At 39.2% G+C, this 17285-nt stretch overlaps 1 protein-coding gene across 1 annotated transcript in view; it reads right to left on the reverse strand.

Moving 5' to 3' along the window:
* LOC126253549 (probable NADH dehydrogenase [ubiquinone] flavoprotein 2, mitochondrial) overlaps positions 1–195 on the reverse strand; it is a 66304-nt gene extending 66109 nt beyond the window's left edge. Inside the window, exon 1 of the mRNA XM_049954955.1 lies at positions 61–195. Within this exon, the coding sequence (XP_049810912.1) occupies positions 61–135 (75 nt within the window). The 5' untranslated portion in view covers positions 136–195. The remainder of the gene's footprint in view (positions 1–60) is intronic.
* Positions 196–17285: the final 17090 nt, after the last annotated feature.

Raw genomic sequence — 17285 nt, forward strand, 5'->3', positions numbered from 1 at the left:
TCTCCAATATTGATATCAGCTCAAATAAAAGAATTTGTACGTTTTGAATGATACACTTACTAATAACTGAGAAACATTTCTAATATTCGCTAGCATGTTATTTTTTTTCTCCCAGAGCAGTAACTTCTGCCGCATACAACCTCACTCTTTCGGGTTTCGGCAGACGACAACCGAGTAGCGATGGTAACATATATCGATTTACGGGTCACTAATCGAGTTTACGACAATCGATTTGTGTTTAGAGGAAGTATAAACACAGAAATTACATATGCTATTTGTATGTGTGCCGTTAAATTCTTTAATAATGGTTGATAGTACATATAATCAATCCATTGATCTGTTAAATGCGTATATTGACTATAATGATGTGAAAAACAAATACTGTACTACATAAAAACATAGCAGCTTGTGAGCCGTTTAATAACATGACTTCATGTCTACTTCGCTATCTGTTGTTGTTATTTTACAGAGGAAGCTAACAGTATTTTAAAAGAATTTGTTATCTTCCCAATGGTTTTTGTCGTTCTTTGCTCATAATACTGCGTACTACTACACCAAGATCGATGTGGCTGGTGTGTAAATTAGCAACGACCTTGGCCTCTCGGGTTGTTATAAAGGACCAGGATCACAGAGTGTTCAGACTATTTCTGTTAGCAGAGTAATTTGCGGGCGGTTTCTGGTTGGAACAATTTATTAATACATTAAACAAGCTACATGAATTACACACATAAAGATCTCAATACACGGAATAAAACAAATCATAGTGTCCATAGTTGCCCATAGCAGCACAAAAGATATTCACACACCAGGGAGGCATAGATTCTAAAATCCCATATCCCTACTAGAATTATGCCTGCAAAAATGATACACACACAACAAAAAACTACTTTCTCAGTCTAAAATCTTGCAGCAGCAGATGATGGCGCGCCTTCGTCTGAGCTTTTGTCATCATATCTGCCAGCATTTGGTCTGAAGGTTTGTGCTCCACAGTAATTTGAGCGGACTCTATTTTTTCCCTTATGAAGTGGTATGTTGTATCTATATGTTTGGTTCGACTCTTATAGCCGTAGTCTTATACCGATCAATTCCTGCCTTGTTGTCACATAATAGCTTGATAGGGTCTTTTTTGGGGTTTGGTAATATTTCATTGCGTAGCCATTGAATCCATAGAGCCTCCTGACATACTGAGGTCAGAGCCACATATTCTGTCTCAGTTGCAGATAAGGCCACAGTTGGCTGTTTCTTACTCTGCCAAGATATCACTACTCCTGGAGATTTAAAGATATATCCAGTTGTTGACTTTCTGTCTGCAGAATCTCCGGTCCAATCGGCATCACAGTAACCTATTATGTGGCAGCCCTATGATTTAGAAAACAAAAGTACCTTTTAGATATCTGAAGATTCTTTTGACTGCTTATCAGTTCGGTATGCCTGGATTATTACAAAATCGGCTAACAATTCCTATCAGACAGGCTATGTCCGGACTTGTACCACATTGAACATACAGTAAACTACCTATTGCTTCATGATAGGGTATGTTCTTCATAGCTTCTTGCTCTTGTTCTGTTTTCGGACATATATCATGGGCAAAGCGTCTCACTACTGTCCAGTGGTGTACATATTGGGTTACACTCTTTCATATTAAATCTGTTGAGACTTTTTTCCACATAGTGTGTCTGATCCATCCACTAATAACCTTCTTTGCGGTTCCTAGTAATTCGGATGCCTAAACAGTTTGTAGCTTCATCAAGATCTTTCAGCTTAAATTTTTCTCTGAGTTTGTTTTTAAAAGCATCTCAGTCTTGTGAATTGTAACTAAAAATGAGCATATCATCCACATAAACAGCAACTATTAAAATTTCTGAACCTTGATTTTTATAATAGACACAAGGATCAGCTGTTGACCTATTGAAGTTGAGATTCAATAATGTACGATCTAATTTCCAGTTCCGGCAGCGACAGCCTTGCTTCACTGCATATACTGCCTTTTTCAGTCTTTTTACACCAGTATCTTTCACTGTCTTTGTAACTGGATCTACTTCTGGAACTTTCACATAAATCTCTTCATGTAAGTTAGCTTGTAAGAAAGCTGTGGCGACATCTAAGTGATCAATGTCAAGATAATATTTAGCAGCCATAGCAAATAAATACCTTAATGAGTTATACACTACTGGCCATTAAAATTGCTACACCAAGAAGAAATGCAGATGATAAACGGGTATTCATTGGGCAAATATATTATACTAGAACTGACATGCGATTACATTTTCACGCAATTTGGGTGCATAGATCCGGAGCAAACAGTACCCAGAACAACAACCTCTGGCCGTAAAAACGGCCTCGATACGCCTGGGCATTGAGTCAAACAGAGCTTGGATGGCGTGTTCAGGTACAGCTGCCCATGCAGCTTCAACACGATGCTTGTTGTCTTGCAAACGTTCCCATCTGTTGACTCAGGGATCGAGACGTGGCTGCACGATCCGTTACAGCCATGCGGTTAAGATACCTGTCATCTCGACTGCTAGTGATACGAGGCCATTGGGATCCAGCATGGCGTTCCGTATTACCCTCCTGAACCCACCGATTCCATATTCTGCTAACACTCATTGGAACTCGACCAACGTGAGCAGCAATGTCGCGATACGATGAACCGCAATCGCGATAGGCTACAAACCGTCCTTTATCAAAGTCGGAAACGTGATGGTACGCATTTCTCTTCCTTACATGAGGCACCACAACAACGTTTCACCAGGCAACGCCGGTCATCTGCTGTTTGTGTATGAGAAATCGGTTGGAAACTTTCCTCATGTCAGCACGTTGTATGTGTCGGCACTGGCGCCAACCTTGTGTGAATGCTCTGAAAAGCTAATCATTTGTATATCACAACATCTTCTTCCTGTCGGTTAAATTTCGCGTCTGCAGTACGTCATCTTCGTGGTGTAGCAATTTTAATGGCCAGTAGTGTATCTCATGACTGGTGCATATGTCTCATCATAGTCCAGGCCTTGCTTCTGAGCACAACCTTTTATCACTAGCTATGCTTTATAGCGTACAATTAGACCTTTCATATCTTTGTTTTTTTTTTAAATACCTATTTTGCTTTTAATGGCTTTTTATCTGAAAGTAAATCAGCAGACTCCCACGTGCGGCTCTCGTTGTGGGACTGTAACTAATCTTGTATTGCCTTCAGCCAGTTTTCAGCGTTGTCTGACATCATCACTTAGTCTAATGTCGAAGGCTCAGACTCAGTTGACTGTTTAGACTAGTAAGTTACGAAGTCATGCAGTTTCTTTGGCTTTGGAATTCATGATGACCTTCGTATTTGCTGCGGTTGCTCATTATCATTAACGGGATCGTCTGGACTTGTTTCGTCATTGCTGCTAGTATTCATTGAACTATTACTTGATGTTACACTCCCAGGTTCAGGTTCAATTTCTTCTAATTCAGTTGCAGTTACTTCATCTTACTTCTTCTCTGTCAGTGGGACAAACAGTCGACTTGGTTCCTTTGACTCAGTTGCCTCTTTACACTGTTTCGAAGTATCTTCATCAAAAATTACATCTCTCGTTTTTATGATTCACTGACAGTTAGATTCAAAACGTCTGTACGCTTTTGAATCTTCGCAGTATGTTATCAAAATACACTCTACACTTTTTTTGTCCCATTTTCGTCTGTTGGCTCTTGAAATGTGAGCATATGCCTTACTTCCAAATATTCTAAGATGCCTAAGATTCGGCTTCTTGTTTGTCCAAGCTTCCTCTGGTGTCTTTTTCTTTAGTGCATTAGTCGGGAACCTGTGTAATTAAACAAACTGCAGTGGAGACTGCTTCTGCCCAGAATTTATTTGGCAAATTTGCTTCAGAGAGCAGGCATCTTGCTTTTTCTAATATTGCACAGTTGTAACTCTCAGCCACTCCGTTTTGTTCTCTTGTATATGGTGCATTAGCCTGATGATTGATTCCTTCCTTTCTGAAAAATGTTAGCAGACTATCATTCACATATTCTGTGCCATTATCGGTACGAGGAGTGCAGATCCTTTTCCAGTTTGCTTCTCTACTAGATTTTCTAAGTCTCGTATCAGTTGTGAAACTTGATGTTTATTTCTGAGGAAATATACACATACTTTTCTGGAATAGTCATCAATTAAAGTTGGGAAATATTTGGCTCCTCCAATTGATCAAGTTGCCATCGGCCCATACAAATCTGAGTGAACTAGCTCGAGAATTTCTGTGGCTCTTGAGCTAGATCGTGGAAAAGGAAGTCTTGTTTGTTTTCCCTCTAAGCAAATTGCACAGGGAGTATTTGTTGTTTCCTTATATGATATTCCACCAGCCAGTCCATTACAAAATGCATCCATAGCTTCAGAATGCAGATGATCTAGTCTTTTATGCTACAAGTCTGCACTATTTGCCTCCAATACGAATATGGTTGGTCTAGTCGGTACATTCCATTTGCTAATGACGCACTGGCAACCATATTTTTGCATGCGTCGTAAATACGACAACGTTGTTTGTCAAATAAAACCGAATGACCTTTTTCTACTATTGTATTAATAGACATTAGCTGAGGCACATACAGAATATCCTCTACTTTGATTCTAGCTTTCTTATTGCCAGTGAGAACATCTACAAATGAAGATTCTATACCTTTTACGGGTAAGTTTTCATTATTTGCTATTACAACTTGTGAGCCTGTCGATGCTTCAACACTACTTTCATTATAAGGATATTTAGACATGAGCGCTGATGCGCCTGGGTCTACATACCATTCTGTTCGTGTAACCTTACCTGCAGCTGCTGTTGTGAGAAACGTCTGGTAGCTGGCTGTCTTGGCGAAGTTGTTTCGTCGTTTTTCTTCTTGCTGCGGCAGTTTTTAGCCAGATGCCCGTACTTGTTGCAGTTATAGTACCTGGGACCCTTTTTGAATATTACATCACTCTTTTTCTTGTTGACTCGCAGAACAGAATCACTATCGATCGTTTATTACAAGCTTCATCGTTTATTTTTTGCAGTAATTTATATTTTATGGAGTCTCCTGTGATCGGCACGTTTGAATTTTCTAAGCGCATGACCATAGGCTTATATTCGTCTGGTAATCCTGCAAGCAGAATACACATAATCCATTCTTCTTTGACTTCAAAATTCAATGCATTTAATTTTTGTGACGTGGAAATTATCTTTGACACATATTCCTCAAGTGACGAACAATTCTCCAGTCTGGTTGACAGTAACGTTTTTTATAACCCTATCATTCTCAAGAGAAAAGAATCTTCGTAAATTTGCCTTAGCTTGTCCCACGCTTCTTTTGCTGTAGATGTATCTTGCAAGTGAACGTATATCGACGGAAGGACGGAGAGTATCATTTTGGTTCTTGCTGTACAAACTCTAGTTGCATCCTGTACTTCGCCACTGACGCTTCCCCACAATTGTTCGTGTTCTAAATACGTTCGCATACGGAACTGCCAAGTACTGTAGTTTTCTCTTCCCATCAGTTTTTCGATCGTAGACAATGAATTGGTATTTACTGGCACCATGATTTTAGCGATTACGTCGTTCCAAATTACCGCGCGCTGCTGCTAATTTTCCCGAGCCGGTGGTCTCGTAATTTTTTTAGAGCATTACGCCGATTTATAATACTAGGCCCATAACTTGTTAGCAGAGTAATTTACGGGCGGTTTCTGATTGGAACAATTTACTAATACATTAAACAAGCTACATGAATTACACACATAAAGAGCTCAATACATGGTATAAAACAAATCATAGTGTCTGTAGTTGCCCATAGCAACAAAAAAGATATTCACACTCCAGGGAGGCATAGATTCTAAAATATTACAATTTCCTCCTGCATGTGGGACTGGTGAGCGCTGCCAGTTCTCTGTAAGTGTATGCTTCTACGACCACAGTGGGACACAACTATGGAAAGTTTTGAGCTACAGGGAACAACGATCTTGTTCTAATTGTCCGGATCGCGGTGACAATAAGCGGATGGTCCAAAAGCATATAAAAAATCTCAAGGTGGTTATATGCTGATGGGGTGAATGGCTTTTTTAGGTGAAGCAATTGTTAGTGGGCATCCTCCAGGAAACCTGCCACACCTCAGTTGTACAAGGCATGACCACGTAAGTCAGGCTTTTTGTGTATGGACTGTTCATCACTGGCTCAAATCGAACTTACAGATCAATCATTACACTCCCTCACTGGTTTGGATGGGTTGTTGGGTAGTATTAACGACAAGAACAGAGAACTAGTTTGGGCAACCCCCTGTGAAAGAGTCTTCTAAGCAAAGAATAAAGAGCAAGTAACTGGCTCCATTTATCACACAAAAATGTTTTTATTTTTATAAAAAAGAAGGAACTTCCGAGTCAGAATCTCCATGAGACACTCAAATCACTGAAACTTCTCTATAAGGTACTCCTCTTTTGAAAGTTCTACATACAGTCATGTTAACAATCTCTTGAAAAGTTAAGAATTGATAAATAGCCAATAGCTGTCAAACTAGAAAACCCTGAATCATAGTAAATGTTCTATAACATACAGAGACAATAAGGAAACAAGTACTCTGAAATCCATAAAGAGTTAGAAGAGAATGGAATTACTGAAATAAGAAACAGTATGGTCAGGGTAAATGGAAAACGCGAAAACCAGTGTTTATTGTGACATTCAATTCCCTTCTGTTACCTGAATACGGTAAGGCAGGTTTTCTGTGGCTAAAACATACATTTCAAATCCAGTGAGGTTTAAAGATGCCAAAGGTTTGTCCACACTACAATGGCTTTAAATTATAAAGCAACTTAGGAAATGTGCGGCATAGTCACAGCAACTTATGAAACTAGTGCCCCATGTACACATCCAGAAAAATGCATTAACTATTTAAGTCAACATCCTTGTTAGGAGCAAACAAATCCCAGTATTTATACAGGAGAAGAAGTTTCAAGACATCAAGGTGAAAAGATATGTATCCTATCCTGAAGCAATAAAGTAGTTCAAAGCAACACAGCCATTGACTTTCATAACAATTTTTTCCACACCACTGTAAAAGCTAATGGTTATAATGACTGCCACAATGCAAACCAAACCATTAGCGCCATTAGCAGGAGAAATCCCTCATGAACTTGCAACTGTGCATGTGAAAAGACTCTGGTGCCACGACCATGGCACAGGCTGATGCCTCAAAAAAGATGGTGAGATTCCAATACACAAAATTTGTAATGTCTGTCCTCAGTGAAATCCAGTCTGTAATCTTCTCCCAGAAAGAGACGAGTAAAAAGCAAACAGAACACAAAGAGGGGACAATCACATTGTCTCTTAGGACGGCAAATGTATCTAATGCCAATGATTCAGCAATTTATATTGAAGCAATAAGCCCTATTAATCTTTCATCCTCTCTATTCATCTTTCCCCATCGAAATGTAAAAAGAAACAAAAATTTCACCAGTTAATGACCCGCATTATACAATGGAATCTAAGTGGTTTCTGTAGATATGTGGAAAATGGGAAGCTCATGGTGCAGGAGAAGCTACTTGTCTCCAACTGAATTTTAAGCCTATCCACCCACTGGAATTACAATGATACAAAATCTGCTAAAAAGCCAATACTAATGGAGAAAGAGTGATAGATGTTGTTGCTGTCTTCGTCTGTGGCACTTACCACTCTATGTCAATCACAAAAACGACGACACTTTAAGCTGTAGCTGACACAATATATATATGCTTCGAATTCAGTATACTCTTTTAACTTACCACAAAATTAACATCTTGACTGAGACTCTCAGTGAGCTCCTCGACCACTTCTCCTTTCAGGACACTTATATGCACATAATGGGCTTTGGAGCTTTGCCAGCACTTGTCCAAGGACTCGAGTGGATGAGAGCTCCCTTGGTATAGGAAGAAATTTGTCTTTTTGATGCATTAGGAATGACACATTTCAGCACAGCATGAGGATCCTTTTCTACCACTGACCTCATCTTCAGCTATCCATTCTTTTCAAATATTGATAGGACAAACAGCCAATATAGATCCTCAGTGAGGCAAATTGGACTCTTTTCCAGCCAGTTTGCGGTATTGCAGCAGACATAACATTGCAGCGTCCATAACTGGATGGATCATATTTGTTATTTACTGTTTTACTGGACTAATAAGCGCCATCAGGTTCTCTCTCTTACATCGCCCCAGGCATTCCACATATTTTCCATTACAGTCAAATGACATCTAAAATACAAACCAGTATTTAGAAATTACTGTGTCATAAATATTACAGAAAAAACAGTTTATATAGGTTTTATGACAAGTACAACAATGAAGACATGTTATAGGAAGGCAGATTTAAATTATGAGCGCTAGCATTAACGGACGTGAGGAAAAGATGCAAGAAGAGGAGAAATATAGGTTTCATGATAAGTACAACAATAAAGACATGTTAGAGGAAGGCAGATTTGAATTTTGCGCGCTAGCAGCAATGGATGTGAGGGAAATATGCAAGAAGAGGAGAAAGAGGAACGTGATTGAGCACTAGTAATGAAGACAGCAGAAAAGAAAGTGATGTGACTGACGAAGAAATGAAAAGAGAAAGATGTGTAATTGCGAGAAGATGGAAATATTTGACAGTGACAGAGGGAAATAGGCCAAATATATTAATTTCTGGGGAAAAGTTTTGAAACTGACAAAAGTAAGTGCTTCAGATTTTTCTCAAACACAGTAGGGCACTGAATTGTGCACGGAGTGCAGGGCAACATGTTCCATAGGCAGGCAGGGGTAACAGAGAAGGGGTTTGCGAATGCGAATTTTTTTTTTTTTTAAAGATGGGCATAGGTAAGATAACGGACACGTGAAACCTTATGTTATGATTATGATAAAATGATAGGTAATTCATCTCTGATGTGTGGTATTGGGATGCACATGCACTGAGGAGCCAACGTCAGGCAGCAGCCATTGTACCTGGGCATATGAAGCAATATAATGGTCTGACAGATGTTTCAAATGTAATGCACACAAACATTTGTGGTTAGTTATAACTGTGTAGAGTTTTCACTACGCGTGCCATGGTAGATTACATAATACAAGGGAAAGTCAATTATTATCCGCAATTTAGTATATTTTTGTTTATTTTGGTAGTACTGTCGTTTTACATTGATGACACATGCTTTGTTTATTTGTTGTTATATATTTGCAATTTTCAAACTTCTAGGCAGGGTTGCCAAACGTACGAGGTTCCTCATACAAATACGAGATTTGTGGTCTGCAGTATGAGGTACGAGGACATGGTGGCTCAAATGGCTCTGAGCACTATGGGACTCAACTGCTGAGGTCATTAGTCCCCTAGAACTTAGAACTAGTTAAACCTAACTAACCTAAGGACATCACAAACATCCATGCCCGAGGCAGGATTCGAACCTGCGACCGTAGCGGTCTTGCGGTTCCAGACTGCAGCGCCTTTAACCGCACGGCCACTTCGGCCGGCCGAGGACATGGTCAGACTCGTACAGTTATGTATGAGATTCTGACATAGAAAATTTTATAACATGCGTTTTTATTTTTGGCAACGATTTATAGGGTACATGGATCTTTACATTTTAGCTACACTGGGTGTGCTAAATGAAAAGTAGATTCATTTGGTATGTTCGCGGATTTTTTTCATTTTAATGTACTTTTAAAGTTTTCGTAGTTCCCTTAGTTCTCTCAGTTTTCCTCAGAGCTCGTCAGCAGAGTCCGGAACGTTCTGTAATTCTACACAATGTTGCCAACGAATGCAATTTGCAATGTGCGGCACTTCAATAAACAGAAGTTCAGTGCACATTGGACGCAATAGTGTTAATGATGATGATAGTGATGATGATGATGATGGCACTGAAATCTAGAGTCCAGAAGAATGCAGCACCTGCGACTGACTTCTTAATGATTAATCCATTCTGAATATTAAAATAAATTTTTACATGGTTTTGAATGTAATTCATGTCTTACTCATTGAATGACTGTGTCACATCATGATTTACTTTTTTCTATATTTCATGTTCATTTGTATAGAAAAGTACCATAACTTAATATAAACTTACACAAATACACTAAGCAAATGTGTTTACTTTCATGCTGTTTACACCAAAAAAAGTGAGGACCTTGTGCCCATTGGCAATATTGCAAATAAGCCAATCTGCTGTTACGTGCTGGCTTTTGCTTTCGGTCCTCCTTGCCACGTTTCCCCCTCATCCCAGAAACTAGAAAACCTTTACTAGGAATAGTGGCCCATTGCACGGAAATTACACATTTGCAGCAGATTGTTACTCAGCAATTCAAAAACTGTTAAATGTAATTCTCAAGTAGAATGATCTATTCTCCATGGTAATACATTAAACTCTTTCATTTCCGAAACATGGTGCAATGTTCTCTAAAATTAGCGTTTCTATTGGTAGATTTTTGTCCATTTTAATTACAATTTAAATTTTTGAAATTCTGACATTTACACAACAGGCATCTGACTTTCCTGTTACTAAAGAAATTAAATGTATTATTGTAATCAATCTTTATTTATTTGCAATTCTTAAAAAAATCATTAGCTGATAAGCCTATCTTTGGAATTAATTTTAACTAAGTTTCGAATTATGCACACTAGAGTACGTGACAATGATAACGGGAAAGTCCAATGGAAATAAAACAATTTTTTTCTCATTGATATTAATTTCCGTTTCAGTGGCCTTCAGTCACACAAAAATTGATGTAACACTTGTAGTCATGTACTTATACACTAGTCTAAGCTATCCCTAAATAAACATGCCATTATTTAAAAGAGAAAGCAGTCTACTCTATGTTTAGTTTGTCAGGAATTCACGAGGAACAAATTCTGTTCATCGTATTTGTCGTCTCTGACTATCACAAAAGCGAAAACACTATTCAGCCAAGAATAGATGGACCATTCCTCCGACGCTTACCGACAATTATAGGACTGAAATCGTAGCACTGCCAACATATGTAGTCTAACAATGCATGGTGGTGTATTATTTCAGTAGGTATCTCATAATGAAGTAGCGACACATTTGAACATGAACACACAAGCAACGCTCTTTAAAGAAGTCAGGCGATCGTTATGGCGCTCTGAGCCCTCAGTGCATCAATAGCTCAGCGCAGGTGTGTTTGCGGCACTGACAATAACCCACCTCGCTATATGAAGTAACTAATTTTCTCTGTTCCATACATATAGTATTGTGTCTCTTGTGTAGTTGTTTGTGCTACCTATTTACCTATAATTATGAGTGATTCTACATCTTCATCTGCATATATATTCCGTTATCCACCAAGTGGTGGGTGGCGGAGGGTACAAGTCGCTCAAAAGTCATATTTTGCCCCCTCTGTTCCACTGGCAGATCGCTCGAGGGAAAAACAACTGTCTGAACGCCTCAGTGCGAGCTCTAATTTCCCTTATCTTTGAATGGTGATCATTGTGAGATTTGAAAGTTGGTGGTAATAATATATGCTCTACATCCTTGGCGAAGATCAGATTTCGGAATTTAGTGAGCAGCCCCTTCCGTTTAGCGGATCATCTCTCTGCAAGTGTGTCCCACTTCAAACTTTCAGTAAGATTAGATTAGATTAGTTTTTCGTTCGATAGTAGGGTGTCCATTTCATTTTCATTGAAAAAGGGGGAAATTAAAATAAATTAGAGAAAAACTTGAGGAAATGAAGAAAAATGCGAGACATAAATATTGTATTGACTAAATTTAATACACATACAAGTTTACCTTTACAATGTGCTCTCAGATGATCCCAAATCACTTTTTACAATTATTCTGCCACACTATCACCATACTTTTCACTTTTATGTACTTTATCAATAAGTGCATTTTCGTTTGAAATTGTATCATAAAAGTCAGTGCATGATACACCATTAAAGTGTGTTTTGACAATGAGCAAGGCCCTCACTGTTTCAACTTTCATTCTGTTTTTTTCATCTGACCACAAAGAGCTCACTAACGAAAACGCACGTTCCACAGCAGGTTTTGACCCAGGAATTTCCAGACAAAACTCCACCAAACGAATCATGATTTTCAAGTTAATGTTTTTACTTTTGAAATAAGCAAATATTTTACAACACATTGCACTAACACTTTCTTTGTCTGTTTCTTCACTTTTTATGAAGTTCTGTGCACATGGAAATTCATCGAACAGTTTGTCTTCATCAAACGGAAGATTGGTACAACACTTTCAACAAAAACACAACAGTCGTGAATATCCTTCCACTGTAGCTGCTCCTTTTCAGTATCAACCCAGTCAAATGCTTTAAAATGTGTGAGAAATGGTAAACACCATTCTTTAATATACTCAATGCAAGAATCAGAGACGATGTCAGCATAAATATGAAATTGTTCTACAGTAATTTCACCCTCTTTTTCCCGTTTTCTTAGAATCTCATGTACAAAGGATGTGAGAAATCTTTCAGATTTTCTACATTGTAATTTGCCCAATAATTTGTTTATTTCTTGATAAACTTCCACTATTGAGATTTCTTGTTTCTCAATACATTTAATTGTTATGGAGAAAGGTTTTACTGGCTAACAAGAAAATGTAGAAGAACAATAGACACATGGTTATCAAAGAATTGTTTCAGGATAACAGGACACTTATCAAGGGTAATGAACTATGATTTCTGTTAAAAGAAAAGAAAAAAAATTCCTTGAGGTCTATGTTTATGTGCTGCTCCATGACTCTGCTGTCAATATCTTTATTCTTTGCTTTTGTGTAACTTCTGTGTTTTGTTTCCAGTAAATGTGTTTTTTCGTATCCAGGGTGTAATTATAAAGTTAATAAAATGTTTTCTTGCCTTTAAAATAAATTTTTCATCAGGTTATGGGCCCAGTACACGTGTAAAGCGAACAAACAACATAGTTTAATTAAAACAATATTTGAAATGAGCCTATATCTGTAAAGAAACATGATTGCTAGCGGCGAATATAAGGTCAGCATTGAGGACTGGGCCAAATGGAAATGGCATATTTCTATGGTGCTGCGTTCATATGGACTACAAGAGATTATTAACGGTACGCGTGAACGTGTAGTGTTGCCGCAAGATGCGATAAGTGCACAAAAAGAAGCGTATGTGGAATGGCACAAGGACGACGCAAAGGCGGTAAGTAAACCTGTTGCAGAACTCGTCTTAATGTGCAAGAATGCTAAAGAAATCTGGCACAAATTACGCGCCCTATTTCAACGTAGCATTACTCAGCGTTTGAATATGTTGATTGAAACATTTTTCGGTGTTAAACGTAACGAAACGGAAGATATTAGTGCACATGTGGCCAAACTGCAAAATTTATTTGTGGACCTGAACGATGAATTAGCAAAACATGAAGAAAATACGCTATCTGAAAGAATCTTAAATGGTCGAATTTTATCTACACTGGGAAAAGACTACGACATTTTTAAGGATCTCTGGGATACGATACCGACAGAAAAGCAAAGCTTGAATTTATTAATTGAAAAACTCTGTACTATTGAACTGCATGAACAAGATATTAATGGAAGTGCAGCTTTCGTCGTTTCTAAAACAAGAAAACGGCAAACAAGTAATCAGCAAGTAAATATGACGAAGTCACAATTAAAACAGAAGTTTCCGTGTAACATATGCAAACAATTTGGTAACTGGGCAGCAGAGTGTCCACAGAACACTCGTGACAGCAATAAAAGAAAAGAGAAGAAGCGAGAAGGTGAACACGCTGCATTTACTTCGTACGCTATGGGTGTGTGTACCAGTAATCACAATGACCCAAATAAATGGTATTGCGACAGTTTCGCTACAAATCGTATCACTCCCAACAAACAGTATTTTGTTTCGTATAATGAATTTGATGCTTCTCAAGTAAGCAGAGATAGCCAGCTTGTCTTGCTGTGCCCCAGTACAGTTTTGTATTCAGTTTCAGTAAACTTACAGAATGACTTCAGAGATTCAACCCTTACTGTATATATGTGGAAATGCTGGTAGATTTTATTTACAATAAATTGGCAGTCGATGGGTAGGCAATCTGAGCCAGTTTGTAAGGAATTGTGCACCACATGTGCTGGACAGCAAACACCCACTATATTATTCACTGTGTTCTGTTGCAGTTTATAGAACAAATTATTTTGTCCTTTCCTCTGCTTACCACCAAAATTGGTGTTAGTGTTGTCTGCAAAAACTGCAATCACCTTTCCCTCAAGATCATATTTCTATAAAACCTCCAGCACATAATTGTGAAGTAAATATGAAGTTTCTCCAGCTAAATTAACCAATTCGAGCACTTTCACTGTGATGCCATTTTCAGGGTTAAAATACCTGATAAGGAGAGGAACCAACTTCAAATCCAGATGATTCGATGTATCAGTCATTACAAAAATGAATCGAGCACTTTTCAGTTCACTTAAAACCTGCTGAGCTGCATACGGTGCAATAACATTTGAAACGATTGCATTACATTTTGTGTGTCCACTTGAGAATTTAGGATTGAAAAGTTTTTTAACAACTGCTGTAGTACAGTCCATTGACTTAAAGCTATGGTTATGCATCGCACTGTGGTATGCAAACGTAGCTTCTTGTGCTGCCAACCGCCTCTCTATTGCTGTTACTGACTTTAAGTTTACATAGTAGTCACTCACGCATTTATTAGCTCTTTTCGTTTGATGACTCATGCAATGTTTCTTCGTCTTAATGTGAATCACAATGTCAGACCTTCCACCATGGCTAATAGCAAATTCTGATTTGCACAACGTACTTTCTACAGTTTTCCACTACCAGTGATAAAAGGAAACTCGCTTTTTATATTGCTGTTAAAATTACAATTTTGTTTTGGCATAATGAAACAGTGATTGCACAGTGCAAAACATTAACAGTGTGGTGACAAATACCAGAGAGCGAGTATCAGTGGTGTAGAGTATCTCTGGACCGAAAGGACAGATTCAGTGGATCGATTTAGAAGAGAATAATCTTCGTTGTTATTCGTAACCTATAGTGCGTTTAAAATTACTTGCGAGTTTTGACAGTTCAGCACATGTTTGGGGTATGCTGAAAGTCATCACACGCTCCCTAGCGTAAATAATTGCGCAGCTAATAGCAAGTCCAACAACCAGTAGCGTAAAATAATCTAGCCAAGCGGAATCATAAAAAAACAAGACATATGAGCGTCCCCAAAAAAACTTTCGGGACAGCGGGACATTTTGGCATAAAACGGGACTGTCCGGGAAAAATAGGACGAATGGACACCCTATTCCATAGATCCGTGCTGAGGAGATCCTCGTGGATGTGGAACGTGTCAAATTTTATTTTTTTGGCTAAAATAACAATACTAATAGTATGAGTATATGGAATAGGTCATTTTTCTTTTTTTTAAATCTGAAATAACAATACTAATAGTATCAGTATATATAATACATCATTTGTTTCTATTAAAAAATTCGTCAATGGAGTGGAAGGAGTTGGCCACTAGTGAGTCTTTCAGGCTCCTTTTTAACTGATCTTTATTTTTAACTAAATTTTTATGTTTGCAGGCAAATTATTGAAGATGAGTGTTCCTGAGTAATGGACCATTTTTGTTTCTAGTATTGTATGTATGAACTGAGCTGTTTGTTGGAAAAAGAGATATATTATTTAGAACAAATTTCATTAAGGAGTAAATATACTGAGAGGCAGTAGTTAGTATACCCAGTTCTTTGAAGAGGTTTCTACAGGATGTCCATGAATTTACTCCACTAATAATACGTATTACACGCTTTTGGACTCTGAAAACTTTTGTTTGACTTGAAGAGTAACCCCAAAATATTATACTGTATCACATTATGGAATGAAAGTAGGCAACTTACGCAAGCTTTTTCATTTTTATGTCGCCTGTGTCTGCTAACACTCGAATTGCAAATACAGATTTGTTAAAGCTTTTCTGCAGTTCTGTGGTGCGCCCCTCCCAGCTGAATTTATTATCAAGCTGTAATCCCAGGAATTTAAGACTGTCAACCTCTTCTATCTGCTCTTCTTCATACTTTATGCATATGCTGGATGGAAACCTCTTATAGGTTGTGAACTGCATATAGTGAGTCTTTTCGAAGTTTAATGTCAATGATTTGGCTTTAAAACATTTATTAATATCCATGAAAATATCGTTAGCAGATCTTTCTAGAACTGCACTCGACATACTATTTATTGCAATACTTGTGTCATATGCAAACAAAACGAACTCTTCTTCTGGCAGTGTAACTGATGAGAGATCATTAATGTACACCAGAAAAAGCAATGGCCCTAAGATGGATCCTTGTGGGGCACCACATGTAATTTCTTCCTATTCTGATGATGACTGATGACTTAATTCACTAGTCCCTTGCACTGACACCCTTTGTTTCCTGTTAGCGAGGTATGACTTGAACCATTTTGCAGCACTGCTCGTGACACCATACAATTCTAATCTACACTCCTGGAAATGGAAAAAAGAACACATTGACACCGGTGTGTCAGACCCACCATACTTGCTCCGGACACTGCGAGAGGGCTGTACAAGCAATGATCACACGCACGGCACAGCGGACACACCAGGAACCGCGGTGTTGGCCGTCGAATGGCGCTAACTGCGCAGCATTTGTGCACCGCCGCCGTCAGTGTCAGCCAGTTTGCCGTGGCATACGGAGCTCCATCGCAGTCTTTAACACTGGTAGCATGCCGCGACAGCGTGGACGTGAACCGTATGTGCAGTTGACGGACTTTGAGCGAGGGCGTATAGTGGGCATGTGGGAGGCCGGGTGGACGTACTGCCGAATTGCTCAACACGTGGGGCGTGAGGTCTCCACAGTACATCGATGTTGTCGCCAGTGGTCGGCGGAAGGTGCACGTGCCCGTCGACCTGGGACCGGACCGCAGCGACGCACGGATGCACGCCAAGACCGTAGGATCCTACGCAGTGCCGTAGGGGACCGCACCACCACTTCCCAGCAAATTAGGGACACTGTTGCTCCTGGGGTATCGGCGAGGACCATTCGCAACCGTCTCCATGAAGCTGGGCTACGGTCCCGCACACCATTAGGCCGTCTTCCGCTCACGCCCCAACATCGTGCAGCCCGCCTCCAGTGGTGTCGCGACAGGCGTGAATGGAGGGACGAATGGAGACGTGTCGTCTTCAGCGATGAGAGTCGCTTCTGCCTTGGTGCCAATGATGGTCGTATGCGTATTTGGCGCCGTGCAGGTGAGCGCCACAATCAGGACTGCATACGACCGAGGCACACAGGGCCAACACCCGGCATCATGGTGTGGGGAGCGATCTCCTACACTGGCCGTACACCACTGGTGATC

Source organism: Schistocerca nitens, chromosome 4 (genome assembly GCF_023898315.1).
Source record: "Schistocerca nitens isolate TAMUIC-IGC-003100 chromosome 4, iqSchNite1.1, whole genome shotgun sequence".
Classification (NCBI taxonomy): Eukaryota; Metazoa; Arthropoda; class Insecta; order Orthoptera; family Acrididae; genus Schistocerca; species Schistocerca nitens.